The following is a 15,246-nucleotide window of genomic DNA, read 5'->3' as shown; positions in this document are numbered from 1 at the left end:
GGATGATTGAAGTGGCTTCTGGAAGTATTATCAGAATTAAAATTAATTATTTTATGCTTTTTTTTTTTTTTATTTGACTGATCGCCATCTGGTGGATTGCAATTTTGGAAATTTTTACAGTTGTCTCTTATTAGGATTTTGGATATGAAGTGAATGGTTCCCGTGTTTTCGGGTGATATTTTGAGTATTTTTATGCTATACATTTTGAGAAATTAAGAATTCAAGAAATTTTATTATGCAGTGGCATGATCAATTTTTTTTAAGCGTATTTTTTTCAATTTTATTTCTTACGATTTTGGTGCTTTTTTTTGGGTTTGAGTACATATTTTTTTGTATTGCGAGGGTTTTTTACGGTTTTTTCGTGAGTGTATTTGTTGTTTTTTAAATATTTCATGAATGTTTTATTTTCTTTCGTACATTTTTCGAGTTCTTGGTATAATATTTGCATATTTTTGAATATTGATTGTAAAAAGTTTTGGGGCTAATTACGTACGTTTTTGGCGTTGGTTGTGCCAAATTATTCAATTGGAGATATTCATGTAGGACCTACGTTTTTGGAGTTTTTCTGTATAATATTTGTATTTTTGAAAGTATTTCATGCGGTGATGATTCTGGAGCACATTTTTTATGCATATTTTTTTGTTTGTTGTATAAATATATTTGCGTAAATTTTATATGAGTTAATTGCGTATATTTTCGGAGTCGACTGTATATTTTTGAAACCAATTGTTCATTATTTTTTGAGTTATATTGTGTACAGTTTTTGAGTTATATTGTGTACAGTTTTTGAGTTATATTGTGTACAGTTTTTGAGTTATATTGTGTACAGTTTTTGAGTTATATTGTGTACAGTTTTTGAGTTATATTGTGTACAGTTTTTGAGTTATATTGTGTACAGTTTTTGAGTTATATTGTGTACAGTTTTTGAGTTATATTGTGTACAGTTTTTGAGTTATATTGTGTACAGTTTTTGAGTTATATTGTGTACAGTTTTAGAGTTAATTACGTACATTTTTTGTAATTTTGTATATGATAATTTTGTAATTTTGTACATATTTTTTGAGTATTTTCATATAGATGATCGTATACTCTCTCTCGCGTAATATATATTTTTTTATCATTGTCTAATGTTTCTGTTATTGTGCGAATTTTTGAGTTCTTTGTTTAAATCTTCTACATTCCTGTTGAAATTTTAGTGAATAAATTTTCGTTTTATAAATATGATTTGCATAATTAAACATGTGTTTTGTGCGACACTGTATACATTTTTTTTTTTTAGTTTTTGGGAATATTGTGAATAGTATTCTGCATAAATTTCAATGATTTTGAGTACATCTTTTTGTTATAATGTAAATTTTTCGTTCTTTTTTATAAATGATCTGTATTTCTTGAGTGTCTTTTGTTATGTTCTCAAATTTATTTTAATTTCTATAATATCATCCCACATTTATTGATTATGTTTTACTTACAATATAAAACATGATTATAAAAATAGCTATAATTTCCTTTATGTAATGTATTATTACAGTGAAATGAACTTCGTGATAATATCGATCACCATAATTACAATCAGAAGAAATAATTATCGATTACATCAAAACATCATCAATAACTAGCTCGAAAATTTATTTTAAGTAGTAAGTTTTACTCATAATTACCAACAACCATTGTTTTTGATTTCAACTAGACTCACTATTATCTACAACAAGGGTTGCACAACCTTTTCAGTCCGCGGGTCTCCGTTCTTTCGGCGCCATTTTTGTCGCTCGCGGGTCAGAGTATATATATTTATGTTGTGTAACTATATATGACCATGATTATTTTATGATAACTGATAAGTACAGTGTATTTATAATTAAAGTTACACTTTGAAATGGCCATGAAAGGAAAACTAAAGGACAAAGTGTTATTAAATTTGGTAATAGTTTGCAGGAGGTCACGGGATTCTATTTTCCGCAGAAAAGTTCAAAGGCTCACCACCAGCGGGGAATGACGCTGTATGCAATATTGTTAAACGAAATAAGACATGACGACATCGGTTTAAAATGTTTTTTAACCTCAATGCCACTGTTTATGGTAATAACATAAGCAATTTGGTGGAATTGAAAAATGTGACACACCATGTCCGTAACATGCCTCCTGATACGCTAAGAGCTAATATTGAGAACGCAGTAATAATAACGCTTTAACTTGCTTTCGGAAAATGGTGGACGCCACATTAAACATGCTTTGCAACACGTTTTAGAAACGATTAAAAACATTTTAAACCGATGTCTTCGTGTCTTATTTTGTTTACCAATATTGCATACAGCGCCATTCACCGCTTGTGATGAGTTTTTGAACTTTTTTTTTTGCGGAAAATTGAATCCCATGACCTCCTGTAAAGTATTACAAAGTTTGATAACATTTTTCCCAGTACTTTTCTCCTTTTATGTCAATTTCAAAGAGGAACTTTGATTATAAAGACTCTGTACGTTTAGATCATAACGATTTATAGTGATATAAAACTATTGATCTCACGTATTTGTGGAACATGTGCATTTTTTTTAGTTAAATTTTTACGATTGTGACTTTCAACTCTTTTTCCCTCATCGTTGACATTTTTTCAGCAATTTCAGCAACTTTACATGCCTTTGACAACTTTTTGGCTGTAATTAGCACTTTTACTTGCTTTGGATAACATTTTGGTTGTAATTAGGAATTTAACTTGCCTGTGAACTTTGTGGCTGTAATTATGTAATTAGCACTTTTACTTTCACTTGCCTTTGATAATTTTTTTCGGCTGCAATTTATAATTTCAATTGCCTTCGACAATTTTTTTTCCTTAATTTTTTCCCCTATAACTTACTTCCCTTATTTGTTTTGGGCAGCTTTGTCACAATTAGCATTTTTACTTGTATTTCATAATTTTTTTGACTGAAAAATTGGCACCTATATTTTCCTTTGAAAAGTTTTTGGCTGAAATGGACAACTTTACTTGCCTTTGACAACTTTTTTGGCTACAATTTTTACTCATTTTTGACAATTGTTTTCACGCTAATTGGCAATATCACGTATAAAATCTAAAATCTGGATTTCTCGTATTTTTATGAAAGAAGCATGGCCAGCCTAAGCATTTATCGTGCTGTGCATATTGATACTTTTCTGCAGTAGGCTATACACACCTTTTGCGGGCCGGAAGTTGTGTACCCCTTGATATACATGACGACATATTAAAATCGATGCTTAGAACGAGAAAGAGCGATTATTATTTACCTTGATTCGTGAAGACGGTGTTTCCCCGGACAGTGACCACCGCTTCTTCACCGTGGTTCTGATCAGCTGATACGACCGAGGCACCGTAAGGACCGAGGTCGAAGGTCAAGTGTGTTTCCTGTCCACTCGGCTTGACGACTTGAGCCAAACGGCCGTTGTAGTCATAGACGTAGAAGAATGATTTTCCGGAGGCATCAGATCGACTGATCAACAGGCCGTTACTGTCGTAATCAAAGACTGTCTCCATGTTATCTGGATCGACGAACACCTCCAGTAATCCCTGCTTGCCGACACGTATCCTACACTTTTGTCCACGGGCAGTCTCAACGGTGTGTAAACTGTTCCCAGGGTCTCTGAGGAAAGCCACCTTGTTCCCGGAGGCATCTGTCACGGCACTCAATTTACCGAAGCTTGTGTTGACGTTGTAATGGAATGTGTACACTGTCCTACCAGTCAAAACGTTCTTCGTCGTGATGTGTTGTCCGTATTTATTGAATACGTAAAGCTCGTGGTAATCCGGGAAAGCAATTTGGAATTCGTGGTTGGTATCAGCTTGAGGAAGGTAAGGTACGGCGGAGAAGATCTTGAGGCTCCCTTGATCTGCTATATGGACGACGCCGTCACCGGTGACAGTCAGTGACGTGATCGATAGCAGACGCGTGTCCACGGCTAGCTGTCCCTCGTCTCTGTCGCTGCAGGTGCAGTTCATCCACTCGCATTCGCAAAGACCCTCTCGTCCTGCGAAATGCAGCATATCGCCGTCGGGCATCAGGACCCGGATACGGTGTACATTTTTAGAATCGACCTCTGCTAGGTACATCGTTCCCGTCGGGCTGAAACTAAAGCCTATCAGCGACCACAGCACGTTTCCAGTGGAGATTCTATTCCGGTAGGACGTCGTCGACTGGGCTCGGCAGTAGGCTGGATGTCCAGCTACGACAGTGATACGTCTGTCGTGAGTCAATTTCAAGACCATGTGGTCATCGATGAAGTATAAGGAATTGTCTAGAGGGCTGATCGACATGTCCGTGGGCCATCTCAGCTTCACCTGAGAACAGAGGAGAAACATTGGAATATTGATAAGCACACAAAGACTGAAGAACAACATTAATGTTTTCAAAGAGTCATCCTCGTAAAAACAAATCATGCTCATGTTTAACTCACCTCTTCAACTTTAAGAGTACCAGAACATGGTATGGGCCTCCATTGGCGTTTATGATGATGATCACCGATTAATGTGTGAATGACTCCACGACTATCAACCAGACGAATATTAGCACCATCCGCAAAGTACAAGGTGTTGTCAACTGCGACTGCCATACCTGTTTAAGAACGGTAACAAAAGTGTCAGTTCAGTATAAATCTACAATACAGATTTAATTCGACTGTATACCTTAAAGCATTTAGTTCGTTTCACGACAACCGTCTTAGCAACATATGATAGCGGACCTATTTGGACCCTATGGATATGTGCTTAGATTTTAGGACACAGTACAGCGTAAGTAATGACAATAAGCTAATTTTGAGAACATAATATAGAATATATACTTCCAAAAGTCATCAATATATTTCAGAAAGTTGCTCTGTATTTCCTCATTTTCACCGTATTATGATTAAAACCTCACGTTTTGTAAAAAATCATGTTGTTTAACCCTTTCAGACCCATTTGCCCAAGTGCGTGGGTTGCTTTTTCTGACGGTAGAATTTCTTTTACACCTTAGGAATTCATGCACTGACTTGAAGGATTGCGTAAGCTTTGACTCAGATATACGGTTATAATGAACTTTGGCGACTTTCGTCAGAGGGCAGCACTTACGTTGGACTTTCAGAGGGTGGCGGGTGGGTTTAGGATGGCTTCTAGGAGGAAGAGCTTCAGCGGAAAGTGCGATTATTACATAAAATTTAGCAATAAAATTCTGGAGAAAATTGTACGTGAAGATCAGTATACCCTTCACCATCTTGGCTGAAAAAATTTAAAACAAACGAATTATTTCTCAGCAAAAAATTGAGAAATTCGGAAAATGGCAATTGCTGACTGATGTTATTAATGCTTTGAAAATCAGAAAAATAAAATGAAGCATTTTCAAAATTCTGAAAAATGAAGCTCGGTTCTGAAAGGGTTAAAAAAAGTGAAAAGAGGATAGTCAATCCGTAACACGCTATACACGCATAAGGGGCGTAACTAGGATTTTTACCGCCCGGGGCAAACATAATTTTGCCGCCACCCCCCCAGTTGCCTCTAGGGCAGTTGCCTCTAGTTCCGGCCCTGGTACCACACACAATAGCACTGTTCGACCCACAAACACACTTCCGAAATTTCTTTTCTTTGGTGAAAACTTAACTCTTCTCCGGAGGTGAAAGAAATTTGTAAGAAAGGATTATTCCCATTACAGCCAATTGTGTTGATCGATCTTTTCAATCATAAGCGGATACTATGATTCACCGGGGATGGGGGTTGGATGGCTTGTTCTCAGCATGACAAAAAGTCAGCAAATAGGCAATTCGAAACTGCTTCAATAATGCTGCGGTTTTGGAATCACTCATCGCAGTGATGAAGGATCGGATCTTGTGGTTCACGTGAATTTCAATGATTCTCGGAACAATGCTGAAGATGAAATTGAATAATATAATGGCATTACTAAAAAAAAGGAGGCTGGAAATTTCATTTTCTGATTTAGCGGAAATGAACAGTTCACTATAAACTAGGGTGACCATACGTCCCGTATTTCCCGGGACAGTCCCGGTATTTTCTCTTTTTTTGGCCGTCCCGACTTTTTGGCAAAAGTGTCCCGGTTTTTCCCGTATTTCACACGAAGCCTACTTGAATTTTTATTCTTTATTAAAGTCGAAGGTTGAAATTATTTTTCAACTCAAATTATTTTATGATAGTTACAACTATATATGGGATATTAATCTCCCACATTTGCCTCGGTAAACGTTTTTTTTCCGTGGAATACATTTTAATCCACGGCAATTTGCAGTAATGCATCATTTCCCGCCATTGTGATTTTTCCGTAATTTCAACAATATTTGGCAACTTTGTTTGGTTTTGGCGTCGTTTTTGGCGATAATTGGCGAAGTCCCGTATTTTCCCGTATTTGAAATACCGATGTCCCGTATTTCTCTCGAGGAAATATGGTCAGCCTACTATAAACCCTCAGCAGCACTGATATCGAAATTATTGCTGAATTTATGTCTGACTCAGGTGACAAAAATACAGCAGAAGATGCTCCAGAGGACAGGCCCGTCTTTTAGGGGGGGGGGCAACGGCTCCCCCGCTCCCCCTGGCTTTTGAAAATACACTAAAAATGGTATATATATATATACAAATATATATATATACATACATTGAGTACATGTGCTTTGCCCCCCCCCCCCCGGAAAAAGTTGAAATGGCGGCCCTGCCAGAGGAATTAAAAGAAAAGTAAAAACGCTGCACCATTTTCTGGAGCGAAATGCTTCAGAAGCTAGGGTTGAGCCCAAAATATTTGCAGCTCTTGCTGGTATAGATGAAATTGTGGAGGCTCTCAAAGTGCAAAAAATATGCATCAATCTAAGCTCATGGATTATTTTGAAAAGTGTTGAACAAAAAAAAAAAAATTCGAACATATTTTAGTGTATTTGCATACACTGTAATTGAACACTGATTGTGTACCCAACAATTTCAATAGTATGTAGTAAAATACAGTTAGGCCTACGGTATTTTTTTATTTGTAATCAATCGAATTTTTCACCATTTTTGGGCGTGTTTTTTCCTTCTTACTAAAAAAAACTTTATTTCTTGAAAACTCTGTCTCTAAATTTTCTTCCGTCCCATTAGTTTCGAGACAGAGAGGTTTCACTGCATATATATGTACATATTTTATACTCAAATATATATTGTAATTTAAACGATACAAAAGGCACAACAGATTTAAAAGATAGAAAATACACGGTAGCATCAGTATTCGCGGCGCGTTTTTCACAGCGCGGCCAAAACGAGCGTAATAACCTGCGCTAACTATCCCCTTTCTCCCTTCATTCGTGTTTCTTAGTAAGGGTACCTCGTATCGGTGCAGGACGGAAAGTGCCTAAAAGGAAAGAATAATACAGAGCTCTCTTCATGGAAAGCTCCACCAAACATTGACCATACGACCCGTACTTCATGAGAAACTTTTTTTTTTCAATCAGCGCCTTCCGAAAATATTTATTTTCTATCACAAAAATGAGAAACTTTGCCTGGTTTTAATTTATACAAAAATTGCCACGTTTTCAAGACAAATAAATTCGAATGGTCGACGCGTTTCGGCTCTTCAATGGAGAGCCGTCATCAGGACCTCGTGGTCAGAATTCACACGAATGAGTCGTGGAGGGGTGATGTTTACGTCTGGTCGTCCGAAGAGTTCGCCTTTGTATTTGCTGCGTCCGAGTGGTCTTTGGATGCAAATTGGGGAGCCATCTGTCTCCAAAGACCGCTCGGACGCAGCAAATACCAAGGCGAACTGTTCGGACGGCCAGACATAAACATCATCCCTCGACGAATCATTCGTGTGAATTCCGATCACGAGGTCCTCATGACGGCTCTCCATTGAAGAGCCGAAACGCGTCGACCATTCGACTAATTAAATTTTATTTGTCTTGAAAACGTGGCAATTTCTGTATAAATTTATTTTCTAATTTATCAAATTCATTGGAATCAAGTTGGCGTCAAATAGATTTATTTGAAGAATTAAATCAATGACTTGAAATTTTCAAGGGGTGGGGTGCACATTTTGGCACCTCCTTTACGAGTCGCCCCTGTTCGGTAGTAAACTGCCCTTGGCGATAGACAGGAGTTATGCTCAGTTTCAAAGATAAAGAAAGCCATTCGCGCCTCAAATACTTCGATTACAGCAGCCCGAGAAAAGCTAAAAGGGATCCTGAACGTTATTTCGAAATAGTTACCCCCACCCCACAAAATACAAATTGCCATGTTATCCCTCTCAACGCAATTCCGCGTATCAATGACTTGTGAAACATCTGTTGCCACAAAACTCGTAAAGAGCTTTTCTCTACACGCGCGCGCACACAGACGAACGTAGTGTCTACCCATTTACTCGCCCCGGCTCTTTACTTCCATCCGAAAAAGATGTCTCATTCATCCATTCGTCTCAAGGCATTCAATTACTCATGCAGCAAGCAACAGAACCAACTAGCCTTTTGCCAGAACCGTGGAAAACGCTGATAATAAACCGACGCGTATCCCATACCATACATGCATGCATGCATGCGTGAACGTATCAGTAGAGACTTTATTTTGCTTTTTAGAACTCCAAATAACTTGAATCGAGTGGCGTTTGAAAAGGCTCCGGGTATTTCACACACCAAGAGTTTAAAGGTGGTGGTGGGAGGGGGGGGGGAGGGCTTTAAATTAAACGGTTTCCAGGAGAGCGGAAGTTTCAAGATACCTCGGGGCACCCAACATCATGCAAAGTTTGCCGGTAGGTGAAAAGTCCAGTTTTAATTAACTCGGGATCTTTTAGAATAACAGCAAAATGCGGTGCTCTCTCTCCTCCTCTATATGTATTCTACGCTAGCGTTCAGCGAAGCTTTTCTGCAGTAGTAGTATCCTCGCCACCGCCGTGACATTTAGCGTGGCCTTCACCTTCCACAGAAACGAGCCTTTTCATTAGCGTTAGTGGTGAAGGCGACGCAGTTTCAAATTCTATTTTTTTGTATCTAGAAAATTCGTACGGATAGCATATCAGAATAAGAAATGGATTTTCGATCATTGTCTAGAGATACGTAAATTTCGCAATTGAAAAATCAAAATTTCGCCAAAAAAAAGTTTTGAAATTGAAATTTTCAGATTTCATTCACAAAAACACTGCAAATTTTGAATTTTTTCGCTGAAAACGACGCATTTTTTCCCCCAAGCATAATTATGCTCGGCTTTTTTTTTATTCTGATAGGTTTTTACTTTAAATTCATAGCTGCCCCTAAAAACTTTAATTACAGCGGAGTCTCCCTTAACGGACACCTCCCATTAGAGAAACATTTTCTGATCCTCGGTCCCGTGGAATAGGGCTTTAATGTATTTCAGACCCCGTTAGTGAAAACTCTCAATAGCGGACAGTAAAATCAGGCAAACTCTAGTTTTTTTTCCCTTCCAAACTCTGGTTTATTAATTTTTGGTCATAAACCGAGAATTTACCATATTCGGCTAAGATTATGTTTAATCCCAAGCTCGTATTGTTAGATATGATAAATCACCAATGAATTACTTAATTTACTGAACATAAGTATGGTAATTCAAATGGCAATGTTGGTTTCGTTTGTTGATACGTGTAAAGAAAGCCAACATTAGGTACAAGACTGATGATGTGATTGTTTTCTTCAAAGTTGTTTTAATGTTAATTTTTATAATAACTAAAAATAATTTATTGAAAAATATGTGTAGTGCAAGTATCGTGTACGGGTAAAAATGATTAATTGGTTTAACAAAGGGAAGAAAGGTTATAATTATTTTTTTTATATTTATCAGACTTTCCCAACTTAATTTTTGCCAATTACGCATAATCACCATTAAAAGCGATAAATGTAGTGAAATTTAATTGAACTTTCTTCACACATCGAGACGAGTGGTGATTATGCGTAACCACCGGTGTATCACTTCTCTACAGTAACATATGCAATTTTAATATTAAAATGTATAGGAACCAACTGCGAGCGAAGCCACGTGTCGTGTAATTGTGAAAGTTCTATAACCGAGGTTCCACCGTATATCGTACCTTCCCATTAGCGCATAATCCCCGTTAGCGGACAATTTTTTTTGCCCCATTTCTGCCCGTTATCGATAGGTTCTAATGCAATACGAACATCTTTTTTTGTTTACATTTGAGAACTATATCACTCAACCGTACATGCAAATCGTATAAACATTCCTATGGGGAATATAACAAATTGGAGCAGGGTGTGTGCATATGCGTGGCCCTAAAATATATATACTACTGAGGTTCAGCATGTTTCGGATTATATTGGTTGCATTTGAAGTCTGCATGCCATAACCAAAAGTCTGTTGGTTTACCACTAGAAGTTGCTGTCTATAAACATGATCGTTTCCTCCATCCAGTGTCAAATTATTTGCTTCTGTCTTTAGCATAAATATCTTGCCCTTGTCCAATTCACCGTTCCCATTTGTCAAAATGTTGTATTTTTTCAAAAAAGCCATTGACTTCGTCGTTCGAAAGATTTCAAGACTATTAACTTACCCCACGATGCTTGCACGAATGGATAGTTTGATCGTTCTAAATTATAGATTAGTTCCCTAATTTTCATATAGAAAACTGAACTAACTGATTTTATGTGAGCTAGAACTTCATTTTAAAAACTGAAGGAAGTTCACCTCAATCAGGCAGAAGTGTGTGTGAAAGAGGAAAAAAGATAGAATATATCATAAATGTCCGGGAGAATGCTCTTTTCACAGTCAACAAGACCATTACAACATACCAATCACTCAGTTTGGTAGGGGATACTAAATCTTATTAATAGAATTTGAAGTAACTATATATTACAGTGATTCCCAACGTGGGCGTTAACGTCCCCTGGGGGCGATGGAATGTTCCAGGGGGGTGGTAGAAGCTACGGGTATAGCATAGGATTCTACAGGTGAGATTGCGTTGGAAGGGGGGGGGGGGTGCTGGGAGAAAAAAAATTCTGAGGAAGGGGGAGGTTGGGAAACTATAATTTAATATATCTTATATTATTCAAAAATAAATAACTTAATGATAAATAAAAAGTCAAAAAATGTGTTTATTTGATAAGCATAATAATTAATAGAAAAGTTGAAAATGCAATAAATTTCATAAATAAACCCAAAATTGTAAATATATGGGTTTGCATATTGAATTTATATTTGGATTTATAGATGGCGCAAAAGTCATTTTATCTAACGACTTGCTATATAAGACATTGGATACTTAACTTTTTGTAAATTTTTAAAATAATGCAATAAAAACAGCTTGCGTACATGATATAATACCATGACATCAATTGCGGTTGAATAAAAATTGATTCAAAATGTAAAGGAAACTGTTCCGTTCATGAAAAAAGCAAAAAAGTTGAGACATTTCATCGACTGAATCTTTTAAAATTGAATTTTAAATAAGATTGAGACAATTAAATTTCAATTAAAGCAATTAAAACGTTTGTTTCATTTCATGAACATTTATATTTAATCATTTCGGTATTTATTTTGATATCGATATTTTTATTCAATTGAACTGATATCATGGTATATCATCATAAGGGCAAGCCGTTTTTATTGAAGTTTTTTTTGAAAATTTACAAAAACTCAGGTATTTGAGATATGTGAAACTTTTGACTAGCACAGGATAGCACACACAATCAAAAACGCGTGCGAAAAATTTGAAATAAATCAATAGTTAAATAATATTTTTAATGGTTATTTCTCTTAGAGCATAATTTTTCACTATATTAAAAAGTGTGAGACCTAAGAGAGGTTGCTTTCTTCTCTTTAATAAAATTTTTTACAGATTTGGATAACAGATTAAGAAATCGATTTTCTATCACGCCACTATTTGTTTCTCAGAACATACATACGTGGTAATTCACTACAGCTCCTTTTCTCAGGGGGTTTTCAACCCATGGCCCGCGTAGGTGTGGCCCTCCGAGCTTTTTGGAGTGGCCCGCCGACGATTTTCATAAAACAGCATAGAATCGTTTTCATTCAAAACGTTCTACAAAGCAATATGATACTAGAGCCGCAGTGGTGGTCGAGTGGTCATAGTGACGGACTCGCATCGCGAGGTCCCGGGTTCGAACCATCGCCGCAGTGGTAGGCGGCTGAAGTTGGTTTTCTGTGGTTCCCAACTTCAAGGCGCGAATGCAAGCCAATGTCGCCGTTAAAAACTTTCGCCACAGAGAGCAACAGGCCTACAATGGTAAAATCTTCAGCACATTATACTTCAATCATAGCTCGAAAAATATGTGGTGGATGGCAGCACCACACATAACAATCATTACACAGAAACAAACTTCACGTCAGGTTTCACTACACGTACACGCACATTCCAACATGTACAAATTCGTTAGAAGTTCCGCAGAGGAATATGAAGTGCATGTGTGGTTAAGTAGTAGTAGTACTGATACTAGAGAGACGGGGACAACAGTCAGTGAGTGACTGAAAGAGAGCGAGCCGGCAGGTTAGTGTGTGATTGAAAGAGTGACGTAGAGAGTGAGAGGGCGCTGGATCAGCGATTGAGCTAAAGAGTATGGAAGCCTGTGAGCGATCAGGTGGAGGGGGGCAAAGCTGGCTATAGCCTAGGAAGGCAAATATGAGGATTGAGTGACAAAGAAAATTAGATCAGAATGGGTTAAGGCATCACCACCTAGAGATAGAAGGTCTTCGCACTCTGCTTGTGACGTCAAGTAAGTAGTCCATTTTCCCTCAGATTATTCAGGGAAAAAAATTCCCTGCTCGTGCCAGTATCATCGTCGTGAGGAAGAGAAATGATTGGGCTCAGAATTGGCGATTTCTATGCCCCACAGCCAATCACTGTGCGGTATTTTTCAGCCAATCAGGAAGATTCTACGCCAAAATAAGAATAAACGAAATAGGATGCTGTGTTTCAAAATGTGGCAAACTTGCTAGGTAGTCTGAATGACGTTTATGGCAAGCACTGCAGAGGCCTTCTATCTCTAGGTGGTGATGGTTAAGGGCGGCAATATATGTGTTTATTCCACATTCGGCAAAAATAAATCCGCTTTTGTGCGGCTCAACAACCACTTTCAAATATTAAATAAATAAATAGTATTCAAATACAGATGTCTTCAAACCGTGGCGCTCCGAGCTTTTTTTTACTGTGGCCCGCCGACCATTTTTACGTAATATCTACTTTACATAAAGAAAAACGATCAAATTCCAAAAATAAAATTCATTAAAGAATCCTGTGGCCACTGGTACCAGTACTTCTGTATATAGAACTGTGAGATACTTTCCAGATTTAAATAGGAATGCTGTTCATTTGATATATTAGGCCTTCTCGTAACGAATTCAAGGGACCGGTAGCAAAAACAGTTTTTGAGGCCTATGATTTCATATTTTGAGAGGCCAAATTCGGCATCCAAAATGTATATTTAGTTACAGAAACGCTGAAAAAATACCTGAATGAAAGAAATTATTTTAGAATTATTGACTGTTATTTTTCATGAAAATCCATAATTAATGAAAAAATAGTTACAAAAAATACTGATAATTTTAGAATTAACGGTAGAAGTGATTTCAGAATTGTCGGGTAAAATAATTAATAAAAAAATTAAGAATTTTTGAAATAATATCCTTTATTAATGAAAATTTGATTAATGAAAGTCAGTTATATTTGAAAATAAAAATTTAATGAAAGTAGTGAATTCGGAGTAATATTAAAAGTGATAATGATTTGGAGAAAGAACCCCGTTTAATAACCAAGAATACCGCGGTATGACCTAGTAGCCAACAACGCCTAAAGGGTTGATAACACCCGCTTATCTGCATAAGGCCGGCATTACACTATAAAAAACTGATAAAATCACTTTTATAAAACTTGAGAAATTCAGCCAATAAAGCTCATAGGTTACATTTGAGCAAATGCAACCCATAACCTTACTGGTTGAATTTTTCAAATTTTATAAAATAACTTTTAGAAAACATCTGTTTCCTCGTAATGAATTATTTTGATTCATTAAGACAACATATATATTTCTAACTAATATAGATAAAAAAACAAATAACTTAATGAAATATTAAAAGATAGAAAAAAAGTGGCATATAAAAATCATAATAAGTAAAAAGATAAAAAAGTAGATAAAGCGACAAAATTATAAATATATCGGTTTGTAAAATTAATTTGAATTTTGATCTATAGCTGGCGCCACACTCGTTTTCTTCCAAGACTTCTACCTGTGGCGACGTTTGAAGGTCACTGTTTACAGCTAGAGTCCTCAAACGATGTTTTGAAGAATGCATCAGTTATTTAGGCATGCGTAAACTTTGCCGGTAAAAGTAGCTCCAAACTGCACTCTTCGTTTTTGTCAATTTTGTCACGTCATAGCTTAGTTGACAATTAATCTGACCGATGTTTTCAAAGATGAATACCACCCACTACTGCTAAAGCAGACATGCACCTCGTCCATATCCTTCTGCAGAACTTCTAACGAATTAGTACATGTTGGAATGTGAATGTCCGCGTTGTGAACCCAAACGTAAAGCTCGTTTCTGTGTAATGCTTGTTATGCGTAGTTCTGCCATCAACTTTTCTAACCATGAGTGTAGTGTAACGGTAGAAGATTTTACCGTTGTAGGCCTGCTGCTCTCTGTGGCGTGACTTTTTAACGGGGAGATCGTCTCGCAAACGGTGGGGTTTGAACCAGGGTCCTCGCAATGCGCGTCCGTCACTGTGAAATATCACCCACTGTTTCAAAAAAGCATTTTACCGAGGTCGTGACGTCATCTATGAGTCAAAATCATAAAATTATTCTACTGACTGGTGTAATTGAAATTCCAGGCCTTCCTATTGAGCGAGAACTACTATTTCTGTTTCACCATTCTGTCTACTTCACCAAAGACCAACTCTGGCCGTATCGCTATTTGCTGCCATTAGTGAGATGGGTTGGAAATGGAAGCGCCGTCGGTGGTCGCCTCAAGTTCACGTTAGAGAAAATATCTTATCTATATTCTCCTTCGGGTCTGAACCTGGGACTGTCATGGCGGTAGACGTGCATCTTACCACCACGCCACTCGGGCGCAGTCATCATCACTGTTTCCAAATGACACAAAAAGAGAAGAAAAGAAATGGAAAATTGGGATTAATCTGAAAAAATAACTCCGGAACTAATGATAATTGTGTCTGATTGAAATGATAATCAGAGATTAATTAGAAACTCAATATCGATGAAAAAATTGAAGTCAGAATCGGGATGTAAGTAAATTGAAAATTAATCAATAAAAACAAATCCAATGGATGAATGAAATGA

General features: G+C 37.0%; 1 protein-coding gene across 1 annotated transcript in view; it reads right to left on the bottom strand.

The window, feature by feature from the left end:
- The window catches only part of LOC149089440 (teneurin-a-like), a 415,199-nt gene that overhangs the window by 29,281 nt on the left and 370,672 nt on the right, over positions 1–15,246 (bottom strand). Inside the window, exons 25-26 of the mRNA XM_089238543.1 lie at positions 4,420–4,577; positions 3,256–4,303 (exon numbers count right to left, since the gene is read on the bottom strand). Coding sequence (XP_089094669.1) covers positions 3,256–4,303; positions 4,420–4,577 — 1,206 coding nt within the window. The remainder of the gene's footprint in view (positions 1–3,255; positions 4,304–4,419; positions 4,578–15,246) is intronic.

Source organism: Pholcus phalangioides, unplaced genomic scaffold, assembly GCF_987345545.1.
Source record: "Pholcus phalangioides strain wild (caught in Gottingen) unplaced genomic scaffold, Ppha-v1.0 ptg000002l_1, whole genome shotgun sequence".
Lineage (NCBI taxonomy): Eukaryota > Metazoa > Arthropoda > Arachnida > Araneae > Pholcidae > Pholcus > Pholcus phalangioides.
This window is presented reverse-complemented; position numbering and strand designations above follow the sequence as displayed.